At 39.1% G+C, this 25,327-nt stretch overlaps 1 protein-coding gene across 1 annotated transcript in view; it reads left to right on the top strand.

Annotated features, from left to right (window-relative positions):
• The window catches only part of TOP1 (DNA topoisomerase I), a 93,653-nt gene that overhangs the window by 16,299 nt on the left and 52,027 nt on the right, over nt 1–25,327 (top strand). The window contains exon 3 of the mRNA XM_003253580.3: nt 13,857–13,959. Coding sequence (XP_003253628.1) covers nt 13,857–13,959 — 103 coding nt within the window. The remainder of the gene's footprint in view (nt 1–13,856; nt 13,960–25,327) is intronic.

Genomic DNA, 25,327 nt, shown 5'->3' with positions numbered 1-25,327 from the left:
GTTTGTGTAAGCACACTATGTTGTTTGCATGACCAAATCGCCTAATGACACATTTCTCAGAATGTAGTTGGAGGAAAAAAATTGAAAGAGTATTACTTCATGACACAGGAAAATCATGTGAAATACAAATTCCAGTGTCCATAAATAAAGTTCACTAGAATGTGGCCATGCTTGTTCATTTACATGTAATCTATGGTTGTTTTTGTGCTACTGTGGCCGAATTGAATACTTGCAGTGGAACTTGAATGGGCTACAAGGCGTAAACTATTTAGTACCTGGCCCTTCACAGAAAAAGTTTGCTGACCTGATTGAATGTGCTTGTGTGTATCACAGGAAGCTCGCCAGGACTCTTGGTACGTAGCCTCTAGCTCCCCGAGGCATCTGAGCCCCACTGGCAGGACTCAGTTACCTGTCTCTCTCTAAGCATGACTCTACCCATTAGTGTCCAGACAACAAAGGAAACTTCTATTTTAAAGAGCCTGACTAACTCCCTCCTTATTATCTAAGTTAGAGTAGCTGTGCCACCCCTTAAGTAGCTTTTCCTTCTTCCTCTCAAATAGGGGTTGGAAGAGTAGCAGGTGAGAACAACCTCTTTCTTCCTCAATTGTAGAGACTTAATAGTCTAGGCTATAAATTAAAAAAAAAAAAAAAAAAATTCCCCAGAGGCTGATTCAGCACATGCCTGCGTTTTAAAGGAACAGAGAGACCCAATTGGAATAGAAACTGAAAATAAAATCAGCAGCACATCAATTTTTGTAGGTGGCTCGTGTTTGGTATTAATATTGCTCAGAAGACTCAGGAATAAGAAATAATAATGCAGGGTTTCTTCAAAATATGGTTCTGGACAGTAGATTATAGTTACCTGAAGAGCTTGTGTTAAAATATCTGAGGATGATTCCAAGTACCGGGGCTCATACACAGGAATATTTGAGAACCACTGCACTCAAGCATTTAAAATTTTCTTTTTACCTAAATCCACATGGACCAAGACAATTTTTAAAATTCATAGGTTTCATGTGACCAGATGTAAGGGGTCAATAAAGGTCATTTTATAGATCAGAAAACTGAGACCTAAAGCTGAGAAATAAGTTATCTAAAACCCCACCAGGATGTTGCATTAAAGGAGTTGCTCTAAGCATGTCTTCTTACTATTAGAAAGTGAAATTGACTTTTAAATCTGTCATTTAGTTTTTGGCATAATAATAAAACAATGAACAGTCTGTTCTGGCTCTAATTGCGCCTAGAATCTCCAGATCAGAAGACCTTGTAGATCAAGTACATACTTCTCTGAAAGATAGTTTGTCAGTCCTATCACTGAAGTCTGAATTATTTTTTTGAATTTTAAATGTAATTAATTAGAACCAGAGGAAGGCAAGAAGATGAACTTGAATTTAAGGAGCATAATGGAAGGAGTGGGATGGGAGAGAAGGTTGTAAAATAAGACAGGCAGGGGTTGTGGAGAGACAGATTAAGGTAAGGAGAGAAGGTTGTAAAATAAGACAGGAAGGGGTTGTGGAGAGACAGATAAAGGTAATTGTGGTGTTGTAAAGCCATAAAAGAAATTTAAATGCGGAAGTGGCCTGGAAGAGAAAACATTCTCTGACCATTTAACCCTTTTTTGTGTGTGTCAGTTTGAGGCATAAAGTAGACCAATAGGCTCCTTCTTGTGTGTCTTCTCCATGGCAAAGCCTTTAAGGATAATAGCTGAACACTAATCTCACACAGCTGCTGATGTTTAAGAACCTAATTCTTGAAGTGTTTTTAAGTCAGTTTGTGGCATTTCTTCTGAACACATGGGCACTTTGGAAATTGTAGTGACAGGTTTTAGAAATTTGAAGTTGTGTTGCAGAGACGATAACAAAATTGGGTCTTTGAGCAACTCTGAGTCTTTTAATGCAATGCACTTCTAAGTTTCCGATGGTATTTCCCCAAGTTTTGAATATTGAAGAGAAAGACCACACTTTGCAAAATAATTGGCAACTTTCATTTAATTCAGTTTGACCCTGTCTTGAACTTGATCTTCGTAATTTCTTAGGAGGGTCTTCTCCAACTGTAACATTAGAGGCTGATTCTGGAACTTCATGGAGGCAAGTCCAGTGAAACTTGGGCAGTTAGGGGGACCCTTTTTCCCCTCCCTTTTCAAAGTTACTCAGTCAACAGCTGCCACTGTTGGGATGGGGTCAGGTGGGTATTATGCTTATTATGAAACTTGATGAGGGCAAGGACTCAGTTTTGGGGCTGAGTTGTATTTCAACACTGAAGTGGCACTCAGTAAATACTTGAACGAATGAATATTGTGAACCCCAACTTCCTTAAGGACAGAAGAACTATTTATACTTGTCTGCCATCTTCTTAGCTGGAGATGTTTTTTTTGTTTGTTTGTTTTGTTAGCTTTCAAGTACCAGGTCCCTAACAGGGGAACCCCATAGTTTCAATGATGAGCAAGTCCATGACAAAAATTCTTGTTTATATGTAGTACACATTTAGGGAGAATAAATGGTCATGTGGACTTTAAAAATTGGAAATGTTACGAGTCTCTTCTCTCATTGTTTAGTTTTGTTTTGTTTTATGTTGAGGCAGAGTTTCACTTTTGTTGCTTAGGCTGGAGTGCAATGGCACGATCTTGGCTCACTGCAACCCCGCCTCCGGGTTCAAGTGATAGTCCTGCCTCAGTCTCCCAAGTAGCTGGGATTACAGGTGTGCATCACCATACCCGGCTAATTTTTGTATTTTTTAGTAGAGATGAGATTTTACCGTGTTGGTCAGGCTGGTCTTGAACTCCTGAACTCAGGTGATCCACGAGCCTTGGCCTCCCAAAGTGCTGGGATTACAGGCGTGAGCCATTGCTGTCAGCCCTCATTCTTCAGTTTTTTAAGGGTTTCTTTAGAGCTGAATCCTCCCAGCAGTTTTCTTTCCTTTTGAATTCCAGAGCTCTTTGGGCCTTTAGCCAGAAACAGTCTCTGTCCTGCTTACTTTGAAAGGCTGTTAACTATGCCCTGGAATTTTGGAAATGTTCTCCTTCAGAATTGCTGTAAAGTAGTGATAAGGACTCTTCCGTAGGCTACAAATTGAAACCAGCCACCATTAAGATGGCCCACAGACAGGGTGTCCTGGATTGAAACTGGACCAACATTGGTATAGTCTGAATTTGAGGAGTAAAAAGAAATATGCCCTTTCCTCTCCCCTAACAGTTGGGGGATACTTGTTTTTACTCCTCAACCATTCCCCTTTTAATGATGACAAGTTTTCAGGCTTTTTCACTGCCTTTCGTTTTGCATTAAGTTCCTGGGAGATTCACACACCCCTGATATTTACTGCACTCCCGGATGCCAGTCTTTTATCACTCAAGACCAGCTTGTTATCTGTCCTAGACAAAAGCAGTCTTCTTTAAAAAGTATTAGAATATACTGGGTATAGAGTGTTAAAGAGAATGTTGATTTTGTTAAAACTCCTGCTTTTGGGGATGTGATATGGGTTTGAAAGTCAGGGAGGAAGTAGAAGATGTAAGGGTTTATCCCAGTACAAGAGTTTTAATAATTAGATGATATTTTCTTTAAATAATTTATTCACCCATTGTGTTCACTCAAATGGTTCTAGTGTTCACTTTCCTTATGCGCTAGTTGTATATTTGTATGTCAGAGAAGAGCAGAGATTGTCTTTGACAGAAGTTATATTGTGAGTGTCTTTTTGGAGAAGGTAGTTTTTGATTGTGTAACTATGCCCCACCTCCATTCCCCATACACTTGACTTGATGATTATCTTTGAAGGAGGAGCCTATCATATTATACAGCTGCCGTAAGTCTCAAATCTATCATCAAAAGGCAGTGTAAAGGGGACTGGCTCAAAACATGGCAAAGAGTCTCCTTTATATTGGAAAGCTCTCTGCCTTTGCTTGTAAGGCAGCAAAGGACTCTTCTTTCCTGCCCTGATCTGATTATGCTAAAAGCTTTAAGATCATGGAATAGTTGATAAAACAATCAGTATTCTGTGCTGATGACTTACCTTTTCTCCCTTAAGAAAGAGTAAATGTTTTTGCTTGGATTGAGTTTAGAGAAGCCAGGTAGAATAAGATTGGCAACACTGTTAGCCACCTACTGACCACAGCTAAACAGGCACATGTGCTTCTGCATGGGGAATGCTATGGCATTAACAGTGCCTTCCTTAAAACCTCTAAGTTCTTTATGCTTCCAAGTACCAGGGTTGTTAGAGTAGGCCAAAGTTTACTTCCTTTTTCATAAGTACTTTTCTTTCCTGGATCTCAGTATAGGAAGGAAAATCAGACAGCATTTCTCAGTTGTTGGCTCGGTGGGCATTGTAAATGGGTATGGTTGCTGCCTCAAATGCAACCTGAGCTAAGTTGTATGAAATGATTGAGTAGGCTGACTTCAGTTCTATGCAAATTAATCAAGGAGAAGGTTTAGGAATGGTTGTACCGCATTGACAGTTAACATGTTTATAATTTCTTGGAGATTAGCCAGGAATTCTCTTACAACTATACACAAATATTGATTGACTTTCAAAATAAAATTCTTTAAAATCACTGAAATTTTCTGAGCCCAAGTTTCTTCATCTGTAAGATAAGCAAATTTACTAAGGTCATAGGTATCTAGTACATGACGGACAGAGATTTGAAGCTCTTTACCACTGATTTATGCTACCTTCTCATAGATCTAGTAGTTACGTGACTTTTACCCAAGGTCATACACTGAGTGATAGAACAAAGGATTTTGAATAAGATATTTTTCACTGTTGAACAAGTCTGCTTTCTCCAGCTTCCTTCAGAGGTCCCTAAAGGGGACCTCTGTGCTGCTCTGCAGTGCCTCTTATCACATTAGGGTTTGGTCATGGTCTTTTGTGCTCATCATGTTTGAACATGTTTAACAAAGTATTTTACAGACTTGGTTATTTCTTTCCCTCATGTAATTTGTGTATTTGTCTGTTTTCCCTATGGAGAATGAACTTTTAAATTATATATGCCTGATGTGACATTGATTTGGCCACTTAGGGTTAACCTTGTACTTGGTTTCCATATCTGCAGCTTCATTGTCATTTTGAGTTTAGGCCAGCTTTCAGGAATTTTTTAACAGTTGGATCAAATTTTGTTGGATTCATTTGATACTGAGTTTCTTATTCCTGTATATTTTGTTTCCTTTCTATCTAAGCAGAGAACTAGGACTCTAGAGTTACAAGAAGTGGGAGTATATCTATAACTTTTTTAAAAAAGAGAGAAAAAAGGCATGGTGGCTCACTCCTGTAATCCCAGCACTTTGGGAGCCCAAGGCGGGTGGATCACTTGAGGTCAGGAGTTCGAGACCAGCCTGGTAAACATGGTGAAACCCTGTCTCTACAAAAATACAAAAATTAGCTGGACATGCTGGTATGCATCTGTAATCCCAGCTACTCGGGAGCCTGAGGCAGGAGAATCGCTTGAACCTGGGAGGCGGAGGTTGCAGTGAGCTGAGATTGCACCACTGCACTCCACCCTGGACAATAGAGTGAGACTCTGTCTAAACAAACAATCAACAAAAAAAACTGCTTTGCACACATGACTTTAGGGAGATAAACATAACTCTGGGATTTTATTTTTTAATATGCTCCTGAAAACAGTCAACTCTCCCATTTCCTAGCTGGGAGAAGTATGTCTCACTTAATTTTGCTCATTCAGGAGAGGATGAATTTTTCAGCAATGATAGTAATAGCTGGCTGTCGCGGCTCATTTCTTGCTGCAGTGTAGCACATCCACCAAGAATGCCCTTTCACCTTCCTTTGTCTTGCCAACTCCCTCTTAGCTTTCAGTAAGACTTGGCTCAAACTGCATCCTCCAGGAAGCCTATGTTAACTCCTAACTGTCACTCTTGGATCCAGGGTCTTTATTTCATCTTGTTCGCTGGTGGAACCAGGCTGTTTTATCTCATTATATTACTCTTCACTTTGAAACAAGGAGGCAGTTAACCTAGATTCAGTATTTTTACTCTTAAACTTTTTTCCCCCCAAGTGCCCATAAATTAAGCAATCTTACTGCCTTACTGCGCTTACTGAAAAATAGCAGCAGGGCAGAAAAATAGAAAATCTTGCTAGCATGTAAGAGATGTGGAAGTAATGGTACCCACATGCTTCATTTGGAAAATGTCTATTACCTTTATAAAGAGTTCGTATAGTTTCTAAATACGGGAGCATCATGATGCAATAGAAACTGTTACTTCAATGTTAATTGACATTTGAAATTTTGAGTTTCAAATGTTTCCTAAAACATTTTTTCTTAACCCTTTTGCTATTCCATTGATCTGCCATTCTACATGCTGCCTCCTTTGTTTCCCTGTCACTTATTAAAAATACTGCCTCTTAACTTTGTCATCATCCACTTATTTCTCTAGATACACCTTGGAGTGTTTTTTCAGACCAAATGGTTAGGCATGGGATCGCTGGGTTTAAAGAGGGAGAGTGTGAGTTTGATTTTGCCAAATTCTTCCTTCATGGGGTTTATACCAACTAGATGCACCTTATTTTCAGAGATGGTAAAATGAGGCAAAAAATATCTTAGATTTGAGGAAATTGTTACCACCCAGAGTTGTGAAAATTAGAGGTGATATATGTAATACTGCCTTGCACAAAATATACATTTAGTAAAGGATACTGATATGGTTTGGCTGTGTCCCCACCCAAATCTCATGTTGAATTGTAGCTCCCATAATCCTCATGTGTTGTGGGAGGGACCCGGTGGGAGGTAATTGAATCACCCGGGCAGTTACCTCCATGCTGTTCTTGTGATAGTGAGTTCTCATGAGGTCCGATGGTTTTATAAGGGGCTTCCCCACCCCGCCCCCCCCACCCACCCCACTTTGCTTCACATTTCTCCTTCCTCCCACCATTTGAAGAAGGACGTGTTTGCTTCCCCTTCCACCATGATTGTAAGTTTCCTGAGGCCTTCCCAGCTCTGCGGAACTGTGAGTCAATTAAACCTCTTTATAAATTACCCAGTCTTGGGTATGTCTTTATTAGCAGCGTGAGAATGGACTAATACAGATACCTAGATACCCATTATTATCTTTTGTGAACTGGGACTATTTCTCTATCGTGAGAGTGGTAAGAAACTTGAGTTGAGATAGTGTTTGAAAGCACCCTAGCATGGTGCTGGCACCCGTATTAGTGCCCTTTTCTCTTGTGTGCCTTGGGCAGCCAGCTACTTGAGATTATATCTTAATTACCTTAGTGGATTTTAAACTCCTTGAGGGCAGAGTCCTTGTCTGGTGAGTCTTTAGCGGGATGCTTTGGACTTGAATATATTTGGTTTTAAATTGAATTAGTCTTCAGAATATATTTCTGAAACAGTAGGAAAAGGATTTATTTTTTTTATTTTTCTTTTTTTTTTTTACACATTAACCCTCAACTCCTGTGTAATGCTACCTAACACCTATTCCTACAGTAGGAAAAGACAGAGACACTTTCCTTTTGTCTGTTGGAAGCTTCTTTACTTAAAAGCTTTTTAAACCCCAGGGAATATGTTAGGTAACAATAGCAAAAGATGTTGATTCCTGTTCTGTCTGTTTAACTTATCTGTCCTTAGGGAGTAACTCCAGTTAAATTACAGTGAAAGGTGTTAGTTGCTATAAGTCTTCTGTTTTATCAAGATTGCTTTATTTCAGGAGGCTTCCTCCCATGTCTTCATCTAGAATTTTCACTAGGAATTACAATATTTGTTACTAGAAAGCATTAGTTGGCCTAAATTCACAATGAATTAGGTTTTCTGATGATTTAATATGCACTGGTTTGCATCTTTCATAGCTGTCAGTTAAGTTCAACACATTTCTTTTTGCATTTAACAGGTGCTTGAAATGTCAGGGTCCTTCCTCTAAAACATTTTAAATAACACTAGTAGATGAATCCCAGTTAAGGGGAAAAGGTATGTGCTGAAAGTAATCTTCAAGGCCACAGTATGTTCTCTCCAAACACGTATTTTCACCACGAGGGATGTAGATCTGTATGCCCTTATTGGCTTTATTTTTTCACTTACTGGCATCTCTTCTGACCAACATCTTTAGTCAGATGTCCCACTGTTACTTTAGATACAATATGGCTCAGGCCGGTCCATCATTTCTTCAGTCTTTTTTGCCATCTTTATTCTGCACAAGTTTCTTGTTTTTGCCGAGGCCCCTTGTTCCCCCAGTCACCTGGACATAAAGACTTTCTCTGATTCTTTATTACACTGCATTTATTACACATAGTGAGTTCCTGGAACTGGGTTCTACTTCCATTTTCCCAAATGTGCTTTTACATTTTTTCCTTCCTTCTCAGTTGCTTTGCTATCACTTTTTTTGTAGATTGCTTCAGAAACCTCTAGCTGGTTATTTTGCTTTTACTTTTATCTCTTACTATTCCTTAACACAAACCCTCTCTTGGAACTAGGCCAGTCTTCTTGCCATGCCCTCATATAATAACACAAAAATGAAGGGTTGGAAAGGAAGAAGCTTAAAGATAGTGTTTAACTTTTTCTTATGAAAAGTTTCAAGCATACACATAGAGAAATATAATGAACACCCATCATGTGTCTGTCACTCAGCTTCAATAATTATCAACCTTTTGCCAGTCGAATTTTGTCTATCCCCATATCTCTTGGTCCCCCCCCCACCCCCCCCGGCACCAGAGAGTATTATAAGCAAATTCCAGGCATCACTTACATGGAAGTACTTCAGTATTCATCTTTAGAGATTCTTTAATCTGTTAGTTTACCTACTGCAGATTATCTCTACAGTTTCCCTTTCAGTTGGTTATTTAGTTTGTTTAAATGCTTTTGGCGTTCAGAAGGCATCCCATTCTTTTAGTGGTTAGTTATTTTGTACTGACCTCAATTTGCCTCCTTATCATTTCTCAGCAGTAATGTAAGTTTATATTTACTCAGAAATTACAAATTTACTAAGTAAATTTATATAGTACAATATAATAGTCATTAAGATATTTGAAGAAGTTGCCATGTAATACACTTTTTGACACACCTTTCACAGCACACATAGCACATGTAATAACTTTTATTTGTTTTTTAGAGAGAGGGTCTTGCTCTGTAGCCCAAGTAGAGTGCAGTGGTGTAATCACAGCTCCATCCTTGAACTCCTGTGCCCAAGCAGTCTTCCCACCTCACCCTCGGAGCAGCCAATATTACAGGTGCACCAAGATGCCCAACTAATTTTTTAAAAAGTTTTTGTAGAGACGACGTCTTGCTATGTTGCCCAGGCTGGTCTCAAACTCCTGGCCTCAAGTAAGCCTCCCACCTTGGCCTCCAAAAGTGTTGGGATTGCAAACATGAGCCACTGTGCTCAGCCATTCCTTTAAAATAGGAATACTTGGGGTTCAGATCTTTGACCTAGGTCTTACTTGTGTCAGTGAGATTAATGAGCCACAGCCCCGAGTTTCTCACCAGACATTTTTGATTTGCGTTTTTAGACAGCAGTTGCTTTAAAAAACTTGGGGACCTGGCTTAAAATCAATTTTGAAATTTTGTGCATTAAAAAAAAAATGTGGCCGGGCGCAGTGGCTCACGCCTGTGATCCCAGCACCGGACTTTGGGAGGCTGAGGCAGACAGATTGCCTGAGCTCAGGAGTTTGAGACCAAGCCTCGGCAACACGGTGAAACCCCATCTCTACTAAAATACAAAAAATTAGCCGGGCGTGGCGGCGTGCACCTGTAGTCTCAGCTACTCGGGAGGCTGAGGCAGGAGAATTGCTTGAACCCGGGAGGCTGAGGTTGCAGTGAGCTGAGATCACACCACTGCACTCCAGCCTGGGTGACAGAGTGAGACTCTGTCTCCAAAAAAATTTAAAAAAAAAAAAAAAATGTTATTGGCAGACCATTATCTGAAACCTGCCTGGAATTACTTTCAATTTATCCTTTACTTAATTTCCTTTTTAAATTGAGAGCTTTTTAGTGATTTAAGCAAATTTTCCTATGTACACTAGTATTTGTCAAAATAAATTTTTAAAGCTTGGTCCATTTTTTACTATAAAAGTAATTTATTATGGGGAAAACTAGAAAACAAGATGAAGTATATGCACAAAAACTCATTACCCATAAATTGACTACTCTAAGATAACTGCTTTTAATATTTTGATGTCTATATTCCAGTCTTCTTCATATATATTTATGCGTTTGTTGAATTATACATAGTAGTTTTTTTTTTAATGTGATGTCCTTGCCATACCCTAGGGCTGTATTAGCAGATCTTGATGTTCTGAGGCTTGTTTATTGAATCTGGGCTGCAAACAAAATTAAGTGACACATGCTTTATTCCAGATTGTAGTGCTATTACATGTATTGTCATTATTATTATTTTAGCCGTAAGTGTTTGGTTTGAGGCAGAAGTAATGGGATATTGCTGTCAAGTAAACCGGGGCCACTAACCTTGTGTGAATCAACTTAGCATTTTAAAATTATAGACTCGAGGTTTTTAGAAGAAGCTGAAGGGTTCTGTATGCTGCATGGAAGACTGAGTTCAAATCCTACTTCTGACACCATATGATACTATTTTTTCCCATCACTTTAGGATGGGAATTTCTTACAGTTAGTACAACGGTCATGCAGATTTCTGTTTTCCCAGGGCCTGGCACAGAATAGATGCTCAGCAGATTATGACACATGTGGCTTCTTTTGCTGTGAGCCAATCATGGGATGAAGACACATTGCTTATACATTATTAATTGATTGCTATAAAACATGTTGCCTCAAAATATAATAGCTTAAAACTTATTTTCTCATGTAGTTCCTGTGAGTCAGGGATCCAGACATAGTTTGTCTGGATGGCTTTGGCTTACCATCTGTAGATTGCAGTCAGTATGTCAGCCAGGGCTGCAGTCATTTGAAAACTTAATTTAGGCTAGAAGGTCCACTTCCAAGATGGCTCATTCACATGGCTAATTGGCAGGAAGCTTCAGTTTCTTACTACATGGGCCTTTCCAGAGGGCTTCTGAGTGAGTACATGACAGTGTGTCACTGGCCTCCCCCAGAGCAAGGAGAGAGTAGGAAGGAAGATCTAATACCTTTTATGGCCTAGTGTCGGAAGTTGCCCCCTCACAATTCCACTTCATCCTGTTTGTTAGGAGTGAGTCACAGTGTCCAGCCCACACTCAAGGGGAGGGGGATTAGGCTATACCTCTTGAAAAGCAGAGTACCAAACAATCTTATAGTCAAGATAGTGTGTATTTGTGTAAGGTTAGAATAGAGGGTCCGGAAATAGACCTATGATTATATGACCACTCGAAAAGGCCAAGACAATTTAATGGGGAAAGGGCCATCTTTTAAAAAATAATGCTAGACTATTCACGGTAGCAAAGACATGGAATCAACCTCAATGTTCATTAATGGTAGACTGGATAAAAAAGGAATATGGCACATGTACACCACGGAATACTGTGCAGCCATAAGAACGAGATTGTGTCCTTTGCAGGAACATGGATGGAACTAGAGGCCATTACCCTTAGCAAACGTAACAGAGGAACCGAAAACCAAATGTTGCATGTTCTCACTTATAAGTGGGAGCTAAATGATGAGAACACATAGACACATATAGGGGAACAGCAGATACAGGGGCCTTTTGGAGGATGGAGGGTGAGAGGAGGGAGAGAATCAGGAAACATAATTAGTGGGTAGTAGGCTTAATTCCTGGGTGATGAAATAATCTGTACAACAGACCTCCATGACACAAGTTTACCTATATAACAAACCTGCACATATACCCCTGAACTTAAAAAAATGGTGTTAGAGCAACTTGACGTCTTTATTGATTAGGAAAAAATGAACACTGGCCCTTAACTCTGCAAAACTGCTAGAAAATAAATAAATAAATAAATAAGGTGGTGATATGCCCTTGTAATCCCAGCCATTCCAAAGGCTGTGGCAGGAGGATTGCTTGAGCCCAGGAGTTCGAGAGGAGCCTGTGTAACATCGTGATATAAGAAAATGAGACTCTTTCCCTGCCTTTCCCCCTAAAAAAAGAGAGAGAGAAAATCTGTGTGGCCCTTGAGTAGGCAAAGATATCTTGGGGCAAGAAAATGAGACTCTTTCCCTGCCTTTCCCTGCAAAAGAGAGAGAGATAAAATCTATGTAGCCCTTGAGTAGGCAAAGATATCTTGGGGCACAAAACATACAGACCCTAAAAGAGAAAATTGATGAAGTGGACTTGATCAAAATTTAAAACTTTTGCTCTTTGAAAGACACCATTAAGAAATAAAAACAAGAAAATGATGGGGAGAAAATATTCACAGTTCATATAGCTAACAAAAATTGGTAATCCAGAATGTATAAAGAGCTCTTACAACTAGCTAATAAGAAGACCAAGAAAGATATAGGCAGATACTTCACCAAAGAAGGTATATGAGAAGCCAACAAGCACACGAAAAGATGCTTGTCATTAAACATAATTTAATCATCAGACATGTGAATTGAAACCACAGTGAGATACCACTCCACACCTGCTAGAATGGCTAAAATTAAAGACTGATAGCAGATATTGGTGAAAATTTGTAGCAATTGGAACGCTAATGAATTTTTGATGGATATATACAATGGTACAATTTGGCAATTTCCTGTAAAGTTACATATACATTTTTTATATTACCCAGTAACTTTTCTCCTAAGTATGTACCCAAGAGAAATGAAAACATGTCAATAGAAATATTTGTATATGAATGTTTGTAGCAGATAAATAATAACCAATGCCTGGAAACAACTAAATTGTCCAGCAGGTGAATGGGTAAGTTACAATATATCCATACAATGTAACACCATTCAGCAATAAAATGGAACCAACACCTGATATATCCGACAACATGGATGAATGTCACAAATGTTATGCTGAGAGAAAGACATCAGACACAAAAAGAATAAATCCTATATGATGTTATTTACATGAAATCTAGAAATCTAGACAAATCTAATATATAGCATGATCAGATCAGTGCTTCCTTTGGGCAAGGGGTGGAAGATGGGGAATGACTGAGAAGGAGCACAAGGGAAACTTTCTGAGATGATGGACTTGTTCTAAATCTTTATTGTAGTGGGGATTGCACCTGTGGGTGTCTTTGAAATGTTTATTATTACAGTTATTTCTTAATATTTGTAGGGGATTGGTTCCAGGACCACCCCACCCTCTGCCCCTAGTATACCAAAATTTGCAGATGTTTAAGTTTTTTGAATATAAAATGGCACAGTATTTGCATATAACCTACACAATCGTTATATATACTTTAACTCACCACCACATTACTTAGATTACCTAATACGGTGTAACTATATAAATAGTTGTTATATTGTGTGGGGATTTGTATTTTTTTGGTTGTATTGTTATTACTATTTTTATTTTTCCTTGAATATTTTCAGTCTGCAAATGGTTGAATCTATGGTGCTGAACTGGTGGATATGGAGGGCTGACTGTATTTTATTGTTTAAAAATTACACCTTATTAACGTTCATTTAAAAACATATCTCTTGAGGTTTGGATTTTTCAGAAGTTATAACATCTGATCTTTAGAGTCAGTGTTCAATACTATCCCTTTGTTATCATTTATAGGTCAGGCTTAATAGTATTATGTCTAGGGAGAAAAACGCCAAACTGTGGCTTCTTTCCACAGAATAATTGGCTCTCATTTCCTCATCCTCCCCGTATTAGTAACTTGTCTTGATTGTAGAAGCAGGCTAATGGGACGCTTTGTCTGGGCTTCTTTGTGAAAGCTTTTTTTTTCAGTGGCATGTGCTATTATGCCTGCCATGCCATTTGAATCCTGTCATTGTACTTCTTGACCAGCTTGTCAAGGTAGGCATACAGAAGATAGCTCATGACTCCTGTTAACTGACTCATCTCTTATGGTTGCAGATTCTCATAAACACAAAGATAAACACAAAGATCGAGAACACCGGCACAAAGAACACAAAAAGGACAAGGAGAAGGACCGGGAAAAGTCCAAGCATAGCAACAGGTAAGGGTGGAATCAAGCAAGTCCCTCATCATTCAGCAGTGTGTTGGCCATTGCTTGGCTTACCTGGAATAGGTCTTAACTTGAGCTACGGGTAAAGATAGCAAAGTAAGTAGAAACTGTATTTGATCCTAGAGTTGCATGAGGATGGCCATGATTTAGGCCTTAAATGGGATGCCATTGTTCAGATCAAGATGTATAAAGCAAGTATGTTTAATTTTCTTTTAATATATACCTCATTAAAAATACAGTTGTTCACTTAGATAGGTAAGGATTCATTGTGACACATGATGGCATTTAATCAAGTCTGTAGCAAGCTTGCCTTGCTAAGAGGTAACTGGATTGGAGACCTGATTTTTTTTTCTTCTTTCTATATTTTAAAGAGTTTACATTAAAAATTCTTAACTTGGGCTTCCATGGTCTGTTAGTCCCTGAAATTATATGCAAATGGTTGAGTATATGAGATTTCCTGGAGAGACTATTCCTAGCTTTCATCATGTTATCAGAGGAGTTTGGCTCCCACAAAAGCCTACAATCACCAATATGAATGAAACTCAATAGTGCTGCCTTCTGGGATGCAAACCTCAAGAAGATGTTTCTCTTGTTCATTTTGCTCCCATTTTTTTTGGTGTAGGAGGCAAGTGGTTAAATCTAGTTATTGAAAATGAGGACTTGCACTTCCATTCTGATTTAAAGACAGTTGTTGGTGAGAAAGCCATATGGTATTCCCATTCCCATAGTGGCCTGAGCTAGGTTAGGGAATGTAAAGATCTGTCACACATTAGAACAAGTGTCTCCATTCTAGAGTTATTAGAACTTCTTTATTAACTTGTCTTATTGTCTGTAGACAAGTTAAAGTGAGAATTGCTTTCTAAGTCTGTTCTTTTTTGCAAATCATTAAAATAACCAGATTTAATTTTCTCTCTTGGGAACATTTCTTTGGGAATCATGTATCATGCCTATGGCCTTTTTTCCCTATCTCTCACTCATCTCTTATCACTTGATCATCTAGTTTCCATTTTCATTATTCTGGTAAATTTAATCTCAGTAGTTGAATCTACTCTACATCTTTTCTAGTTTATAGTTGTCTAGCTTATGTTAATATCTACCGTACAGCAAAGAATATTGCCAAGGATAAAGAAGTTTATTGCATAATGATAAAAAGGGACCCGTTAGGAGAACATAACAGTTACAAATGTTTATCCACTAACATCACAGCCTCACAATACATGAAGTAAATCTGATAGAGCTGCAAAGAGAAATAAACATTCATAATTATGGTCAGAGATTTTACTATCTTTCTCAATAATTTTTAGTCCAAATAGAAAATAATTAAGGATATGGAAGACTTGAACAATATCAACCAACTTGATCTAATCGACATTTATAGGTTTTTCCCATCCAACAATATTAGAATTTTCTCTTTTCTTTTCGTCTACTTTTCCGCTTTTAATTTTTTCAGGTTTTATTTTAGATTCAGTGGGTACATATAGGGAACTTTGTTACCTGGGTATATTGCTGTGATGCTGAGGTTTGGGTACAAATGATCCCGTCACCCAGGTACTGAGCATAGAACCCAACAATTAGTTTTTCACCCCTTACCGCCCTCCCTGGTCTAGTAGTCTCCAGTGTCTATTATTGCCATCTTTATGTCCATGAGCACCTGATGTTTAGCTCCTGCTTTAAAGTGAGACCATGTGGTATTTGGTATTCTGTTCTTGCCTTAATTTGCTCAGGATAACAGCCTCCAGTTGCATCCATGTTGCTACAAAGGACATGATTCAGTTCTTTTTCTATGACCATATAGTATTCCGTGGTAGATATGTACAACATTTTCTTTATCCAATCCATCATTGCTGGGTACCTAGGTTGATTCCATGTCTTCGCTATTGAGAATAGTGCTGCAGTGAACATGTGAGTGCATGTGTCTTTTTAGTAAAATGATTTGTTTTCTTTTGGATAACCGAGTAAGGGGATTGCTGGATCAGAAGGTAGTTGTTTTTTTAAGTTCTTTGAGAAATCTCCAAACTGCTTTCCCTAGTGGCTGGACTAATTTACATTCTCATCAACAGTGTGTAAGTGTTCCCTTTTTTCTGCAGCCTTGCCAGCATCTGCTGTTTTTTGATTTTTAATAGCCATTGTGGCTGGTGTGAGATGATATCTCATTGTGGTTTTGATTTGCATTTCTCTGATGATTAGTGACGTGGAGCATTTTTTCATACATTTGTTGGCCATTTGTATGTCATCTTTTGAGAAATGTCTGTTCATGTCTTTTGCTTGTTTTTTAATGGGGTTACTTGTTTTTTGCTTGTTGAATCATTTAGGTTCCTTATAGATTCTGGATATATACCTGTTAGATGCATAGTTAGTGAATATTTTCTCCCATTCTGTAAGTTGTCTGTTAACTCTGTTGATAGTTTAATCAGATCCCATTTGTCAGTTTTTGCTTTTGCTGCAATTGCTTTTGGCATCTTTGCCATGAAATCTTTGCTCGTTCCTATGTCCAGAATGGTATTGCCTAGGTTGTCGTCTTAGGGTTTTTATAGTTTTAGGTTTTACATTTAAGTATTTAATCCATCTTGAATTGATTTTTGTATTTGGTGTAAGGAAGGGGTCCAGTTTCAGTTTTCTGCATATGGCTAGCCAGTTATCCTAGCATCATTTATTGAATAGGGAGTCTTTTCCCCACTGCTTATTTTGGTTGACTTTCTTGAAGATTAGATTGCTGTCGGTGTGTGGTTTTATTTCTGGGTTCTCTGTTCTGTTCCATTTGGTCTATGTGTCTGTTTTTGTACCATTACCATGCTGTTAGTGTTTCTGTACCATTACCACGATGTTAGAATACATTCTTTTTAAGTGCACACGAAATGTGCCAAAATAGCTCATACTTTGGACCCCACCCTCCTTAAACCATCTTCTTTGGCTTTAATGCCTCCATGCCTCTCCATCTTTTTGGCCACCTTTTTCACCTCTTTCTAATGCACAGTTATTCCTTACCAGTTTTTGGCTGTCTTTCTCTGCTACCTGTTTTGCTGTTTATCCTTATTTCACATTCCATATTCAGTCTTGTGAACTTCTTTTCAGTTCCTTAAACATAGCATGTTTTCTGATGCCACTAAGCCTTTAAACATGCTGTTGTTGGTTCTGTAATACTCTCTTGCCCTTTTGCTGTCATTCTTTTAGTTGCAACTCAGACTCGATTTGTTCCAGGTATCCTTTCTACCCATATTAAATGCCACTTTTGTGTGCTCTCTGGTGCCTTGAATATATTCCTAGCATAATAATTATTATGATATTTAATTGTCTCTTTACTTTTCTCTATGGCCTCCTGGACTCTAAAGTCCCTGAAAGCAGAATTGGGATCTTTTTTGTTTTTTCTGGGGTGGTGTGGGGCGGGGGGTGGTTTTTTTTTTTTTTTTTTTTTTTTTGAGACGGAGTGTTGCTCTGTTGCCCAGGCTGGAGTGCAGTGGTGCCATCTCAGCTCACTGCTATCTCCACCTCCCAGGTTCAAGTGACTCTCCTGCCTCAGCCTCCCAAGTAGCTGGGATTAAGGTGCGTGCGCCCACACCCAGCTAATTTTTTGTATTTTTAGTAGAGACAGGGTTTCACCATGTTGGCTAGGCTGGTCTCAAACTCCTGACCTCAAGTGATCCGCCCACCTTGGCCTCCCAAAGTGCTAGGATTACAGGTGTGAGCCACCACGCCTGGCCTTTTGTATTCATTTTGCATCCTTCAGGCTTAGTATGGTACCTGGCAGATAGCTGGCACTTACTAGTCTATATTTATTGAATTAATGAGTGGATGATCTATGGGTACATTAATTCCCATCTTCTCTCTTCTCACATACTCTTAATCTTCTATAGGATAGTCATTAAGTCACTTTGGCTTATCTCATTTTTCACACAATTGTGTGTGGTAAAATAAGCATAACAAAATTTACCATTTTAAAGTAGCATTTAGTACATTAACAATAGTATGCAACTATCACCACTATCTCCAGAACTTTTCATCATCCCAATCTCTGAATTCACTAAATAATAACTTTTCATTCTCTTCCCCTGTCCCAATATCTTTCTACTTTGTCTTTTTTTCTCTTTCCCTTCTACTTTTTATCTTTATGAATTTACCTATTCTGAGTACCTCATATAAGTGAAAGAATACAATATTTATCTTTTTTTAATCTGTTCTGTATTCTCTTAATATGTTTTCAAGGTTTATCCATATTGTAGCATATCAGAAATTCATTCTTTTTTATGACTGAATTATATTCCATTGTATGCCTGTAATCACATTTAAAAAAATCCACCTGTTGATGGACACGTGGGTTGTTTCCATCCTTTGGCTACAAATACATGTTTGAGTTCTGCTTTCATTCTCCAGGGTATATACCTAGGAGTAGAATTGCTAGATCATGTCCAACAATGGCTGGCTGCCTGCTATGTTTTTACTGTGCTAATTGATGTGAAGTGTGAAAAAAAAATTAGATAACCTTTGACCATGAACAGTATCATCTGAGGAGGTGAGAGACCTGCTTACAGATCAGATGAAGAATGTTGATTTTTATATTACTAGACTGTAAGAAGAAATTCCAGAAGACTTTAAGAAGAAAGAGGTTAATATTTAAAACATAAGCTTTTGAAAACTTATCTTCTCTAACACATTCTACTTTGTTGTGGGAGGAAAGATACAGTAAAAGTGACGTAAAGGGCTTTGAGACATATAAGTTTGGCCCTGTCCTGTTTTACAAAAATCTTCTCTTAAAAAAAAAAAAAGGGATGTGATTCTTTTTAGAAGAAATCCTCATCCTTGTGCATCCATTTAAGTCTCATGTGATCTTGGCTAGGTTACTGAACCTTCTTCAACTCAGTTTCTTCATCTTAATTTTGATACATGCTTCACAGGGAAACCATGGGAGTCAATAAATATAGAAGCTCTTCAGTTGTGAACTGCTCTACAGATGTGCAGAGATGACACTTTTACATCTATTTAAAAGCATACTTTTCCAAGATCATATTGTAGGTAAATTCAATAATTTATTGTATGTACTTTTGTGCCTTTTTTCTTTCTTTTTTTTTTTTTTTTTTAAGACAGAGTCTCGCTCTGTCACCCAGGCTTGAGTGCAGTGACACAATCTCGGCTCACTGCATCCTCTGCCTCCCGGGTTCATGCCATTCTCCTGCCTCAGCCTCCCAAGTAGCTGGGACTACAGGTGCCCGCCACCATGCCCCGCTAATTTTTTACATTTTTAGTAGAGACGGGGTTTTACCATGTTAGCCAGGATGGTCTCGATCTCCTGACCTCGTGATCTACCTGCCTTGGCCTCCCAAAGTCCTGGGATTACAGGCGTGAGCCACTGCGCCCAGCCACTTTTGTGCCTTTTAGTATTTTCTTCATTCCTATAAAAATAGAAGCCTTTTTGCCAAGAGCTATTGGAAAAATCTGGCCTGAGTTTCTGTTTACATATGACATGACTAAATCTAGCCCTTGGTTTCTTATTCACATGAGTAAATTTTAACAGTTTAATCAGATGATCTGTTGTAAGCAAACTTTTAAGTACTTCTTGTTTTGATGTCTACTGATACAGTACCTCTTTGCAACAAAGCAAGGATATTGGTTATATTCCAGTAAAACTATTTTATTTTATTATTTTTTTTTGAGGTGGAGTCTCGCTTTGTCGCCCAGGCTGGAGTGCAGTGGTGTGATCTCGGCTCACTGCAACCTCTGCCTCCTGGGTTCAAGCGATTCTCCTGCGTCAGCCTCCCGAGTAGCTAGGACTACAGGCGCCCGCCAACACCCCAAGCTAATTTTTGTATTTTTAGTAGAGACGAGGTTTCACCATATTGGCCAGGCTGGTCTCGAACTCCTGACCTTGTGATCCTCCTGCCTCAGCCTCCCAAAGTGCTGGGATTACAGGCTTGAGCCACCGCACCCGGCCTCCAGTAAAATTTTATATACACTGTGATCCCTTTAAAGTACCTCTGATCTTTTAAATAGTTTAGGGTTTCTTCGATTTCTTCAGTAGCAGATTAAAGAAATCTGGGGGATTATTTAATCACATCTGAACCCCAGAATAATTAGGATTTAGCATGTTCTGTTCCAAAATGCTTTCATTTATTCTAGTCCTTGCTAATCAATTGTAGCTAATTTTGTGGCCATTTGTTACGAGAAAACAAGTGTTTCAAATGTGTTTCCGTGTCCCTTCCTTCTCTGCTAGATATTAGCACCAATCATTTGTCATCAGGCTACACTTAGGACCCAAGCCCAGGAGGCATTTACTCTCCTGTGCAGTAGCAATACTGCAGACTTGGAGTGGGAGAGTAGCCTTTCTGCAGAAACAAAATGGGGCTATGGATCCACATCCCAGGAGATGCCATTTGGTTTCCTCTTTATTGTCCTCATGCAAGGTGCAAAACAAGGGAGTAGGTGTTAAGAATCATTTCATCTTGTCTTCTCTGTGTGGACAGGAGTCTGAGGTCACATGCTCAAAGTCCCACAGTGATGTGGTAGCAGAAATAAGAGGATGCGAGACCAAGGATCCTGAGTCCCCACTACATTATTCCTTCCAGTGAAAAATACCTCCCTGTGTAAAAAGAGTTAGTTTTGTAGCCAAACTGTCTGTTTAAATACAAGCACCCCTTACTTGCATGCATATGGTAGGAAACTCAGGTTTAAAAATGTCAGATCACCTCAGGCACTGCCTTTATCTCTCTTTGTCCCCAAATCCCTGAAATCTTTGTCACTGAAAGTGTTAATCTCATCAAATTCTGAACCTATGAAAACTTCATCTCTTTCTCTTTTCTGGCCTGTAACATCACAAGAACAGCTCACACCAAAGTTAAAAGATAATTTCATCAGTCATCACTTATCTCTTGACACTGCTTCTTTCTGTTAGCATTAATATTTTGCTCCTCAGATCCTTTTTCTTTTTTTTTTTTTTTGGAGTCAGGGTCTCATTGACTCCTAGGCTTGGGTGCGGTGGTGTGATTATAGCTCACTGCAGCCTCCCTGGGCCCAAGGGGTCCTCCCACCTCAGCCTCTTGAATAGCTGAGACAATAGGCATGCACCACCATGCTTGGTTAATTAACTTTTTTGTTTTTAGTAGAGATGGCGGTCTTGCTGTGTTGCCCAGGCTGGTCTGGAACTTTTGGGCTCCCACATTGGCATCCCATAGTGTTGGGGTTACAGGCATGAGCCACCATGGCCAGCCCTCTTTTAAAAAATACATAAATAATCTCAAAAGGAATACTCTTCTAAGATGCCAAGGAATTACGTAGCTTGTAGGATCTCACGAGCTACCTTTCTTAAAGGGTTACATTCTTATCCATTGTTTATCTTTAATAGTAGATCTCTTGTATAAACAGAATACTATTAAAAGCAATTTGGGAGGGGGGCTTGATTTTAGAAAATAAGAGAATCGTGTGAAATGAAATTCCTCCTCCTAGTTTTTGACTCTGTGCATTTCTTGCTAATTTTAAACCTGGCATTCACACTGGAGTGACAAATTTGTGGAAAGCAAGGGAAGACAGAAAACTGCTGTGAAATAGCAAGGGAAGTACTTTTCCAGCCATATTGGCAGTGCTATTCTGTACTGTCAGTGTGAGAAACATCTGAGAATAAGGATGCTTTTGGCTTCTGCTTTCCTTTTAGTTCCAAATCCTACCTGAATTGTAATTGAGAGAATGTAGGATTTTAGGAATATGCGCTTGAATTAAGCATCCAGTTCTCAGATTCGGGGAGATTTTTCTGAAATTAATAAAATTTAAAAGATATGTTTGCTGCTTTCCTTGTGAGTGGTTTGCCAAAGCCCTCCCTTTGTCTACACATCACTATATCATCCTGTCTGGGGGAAATGGACAACTAACATAGGTAGGCAGAGAAGATTGAACAGTTTGGAAATGAGGAAACTCAGTACCACCACCATTCACATGGGAGTCAGTATGATATGTTGAATAGCACACTAAGATAAAAGTTAAGAGGCTGGGTTCTATCATTTATAAGCTACGTGTCATGATCCAAGCTGCTTAACTTCTCTGGGTCTCATTTTCTCTTTTGGTCAAGGGTTGACAACAATACCTGCTTTATCAATCTTTCAAGTTTGTTTATGTATATGATAGCTCTTTGGGAACTGTAACATACTAAATAATTGAGATAATGATGGTGATGATGATAATTACCACAAAGCCTAGTATAATATGCAGATAATTGGAGCTGTTGAGTTTGGTAGTTGAATCTAATTCAGTAGTTATTGATAGCATTCAATTTGGAGCCCTGATATTTTCAATATTTATCCCTATCATAGTGCACCATAATCATTGTTTTTAAGATTTCATGGTGGAGACAGCATTTGAGCTAGCCATTCAAAGATGGTTAAGATTTTGCTAATGGAAAATAATGGTTAGAAAGAAAAACATAAGCAAAACATAGAGGCATTGTAGTATATGCTTTGTTCTGGGAGGAATCTAGTTAGGTGGAATAGTAGAAAATGAGACCCAAAAAAGTGGCTTGAGGCAAAACTATTAAATGCCATTTCAAAAAGTTGGGACTTGTTACTTACACTAACTAAAAATTGGGGGGAAATGTTGGGACTCGATTTTGAGTTGAGCAAGAAGCCACTGGAAATAGTTGAGCAAAGTGGATATAAGACTTAGCCACAAATGACATGAAGGGTCTAAGAAAAAGGGTTCCTGTCTTGGATAACTGGGTGGCTGTTTACGCTATTAATAGAGACAAAGAACTTAAGGGAGGAATGGGAGTTAGAATGGGTATCGGTTTTGCCATCTTTGGGCACATCCTTTTATCCTCTCTGGCCTGACAACAAAGGATTAAATAATTTCTAGGAAATTACATTTACCTTGAAGTTTTGATACTTCTATAATGTAAAACGCCAGAGTCCTTGTGATTTTGTTTAGTGATATATGATCGGCATTGTAGTGTATAATGATGATGGACATTAAGGAACCCTTGTTTCTTAGTGCCTTTTGCAAACTGGCTCATTTCAGAAGCTGCGCTCTTTTCCCACAGGCAACTTTTGAAGTTACTTAAATATTTAATTTAACAAACATCGTTTAAGCTTTAACTGTCTACTATCCTTGAAAGGATCATGAGTTTCCCTCCTAAACCAAGACTTTGAAGCTCTCTGTGCTGTCTCACAGGAATCCCCATGATCCAACTTCATGTGACCTGCAGAGGTCTGCTGCCTTGAGGAGTAGACAGGTAGCTGGGCTGTTAGTGGCTAAGTCCTTTTCTCAGAATATATGGAGGCTCCTTCTACCTTTAACAGTGCTTTTTTGCTTTGTTTGGGAAGTAACAGAGTAGTCAAGTGCATGACTCTGGAGCCAGACTGCCCTAGTTTAAATCCTGTTTCTCTCATTAGAGGTAGTTCCTTGGGTGAGTTACTTAACTTGTCTGTGCTTCAGTTTCCACATCTGTGAAATGGAGATACCAGTACTTACCTGAGTTTTGTTACCGATATCAAATGTGTTTAGATAAGTGCCTGGCACTGGGTGCTACTCAAGTACCTGTTAAATACTTTTATGGGGGATAGAGGACAGATTTAAATGGTTTCCCATAGCCAACATTCTAGCTTTCCAGAATATCAGTATTTTGTCGTGGTAGTGGTGGTCTTTTTTCCTAAAGAAACAATGCTTTGCCAGACGGGAAACATTGTTCCCTACCGGCTCCCTACTTCCACCCTTTCTTCCACTCTTCTGTATAAGTGCCTTAGAGAAACCCTGGTCACCCTTTTCTGTGGTCTGCTTAGCTCCAACAAGAATCATAGACTAAAGGTTTTGCTGTCATCACTTTAAAAATAGTGTTAAGTTATTTTTTTCTTTCTTTTTTTTTTGAGACGGAGTCTCAGTCTGTTGCCAGGCTGGAGTGCAGTGTTGTGATCTCGGCTCACTGCAGCCTCTGACTCCCTGGTTCAAGTGATTCTCCTGCCTCAGCCTCCCCAGTAGCTGGGATTACAGGCATGCGCCACCACGCCCAGCTAATTTTTGTATTTTTAGTAGAAATGGGGTTTCACTGTGTTGCCCAGGCTGGTCTCGAACTCCTGACCTCAGGTGATCTGCCCACCTCGGCCTCCTAAAGTGCTAGGATTACAGGCGTGAGCCACCATGTCCAGCCAGGTTATTTTTTCTTTAATGGAATTCAGCCAATTGAAGCATAACACATGGCATGAACACTCTGGAAAGGTGGCTTTGGATCTTTCCATTTGTTCGCTTTAGCATTGACTTTTGCTTTCTAGTCCCTGCTAGTGTGTTGGAATCTTACCCCATACAGATGCAAACTATGAACCAAGAAGTCAGCATCTATGCCTAGCCAATAATTGGTTGTTTTCTCATTCAGAGTTCCTTATGCCCATGGGGTAAATTCATATTTCATCCATAAGTGTGACCATTATAGAAGTTCTAGGACTGCTACTGTCTGTATTTTTGTCCTTCAGCATATCCCAGACTAAACTTACTCTTAAAATATGTTTGTCCAACCTTTGGTTTCCTTCCTATGGTTGATATTAAGCCTTTCTTCTACTCTTAGAAGACAAAATGGGTGGGGTGGGGAGACAAAAAAGGCAACCCCGAAGGTTTTTATCCTTTCGGGGTATCCAGCATTTTTCTAATTTAGCCCTACTGAAGTTTCTTCAATAATTAATCAGCTGTTTTTCAGCCTCTAAACTGGCTAATATTATAGCCTTCAATTGTACTTTTAAAGCCCTTTTGTGACTTTGACATATTGTGTCTATTGTGTATGGAAAAGTAACAAGATCAGTATGAAGATAACACAGTATCTCTTAAAACAGGCAGCCAGCAAATGAACTTTCTGCATTGGTCAGAATTTCCATCATTTCACTGTTAATGAGGAAAGTACAGTTCTTTAGCTACCATGAAAGTCAAATATGTCCTAAGCCTTTTGGAAAAAGACATACATGTTAGAAAATCTCAAATGGATGAGTCAGCCTGACTGACCCCACATTGACTCCATTTTATATGCTGGCCAAATCCTGTTTCTGACTTTCCTGGCACAGCCCTGGACATGCTTCTGTATCATAGGACTTGTTCCCCAGTGCCTTTGCTACTTCCTTCAGGCACATTCCTAGGAAAGATTGGCAGTGGGGTTTGCTCTTTGCCAGCACTCCTGCCGGTTTGGGGGTTATGGATGCCAGGTTGGGCTCCCAGGCACTCTGCTCTCTTTGTTTGTGGAGGCAGGGACAGTAACAGCACCTGACAAGTAGGGATGATCACATTGTATTCAGAAGCCTGGTGGAGCTGTATAAAACCCAAATTTCTAACAGTCTCCAATGTAATGCCCTGTAACAGAAGCTGTCCTTAACCCTGAATCATCTGAGTTCAGCTAGTATAAAAATGCAAATCT

The sequence above is a fragment of the Nomascus leucogenys genome, chromosome 13, assembly GCF_006542625.1.
Source record: "Nomascus leucogenys isolate Asia chromosome 13, Asia_NLE_v1, whole genome shotgun sequence".
NCBI lineage: Eukaryota > Metazoa > Chordata > Mammalia > Primates > Hylobatidae > Nomascus > Nomascus leucogenys.
The sequence above is the reverse complement of the archived record's forward strand: the minus strand, read 5'-3'. Positions and strand labels throughout refer to the sequence as shown.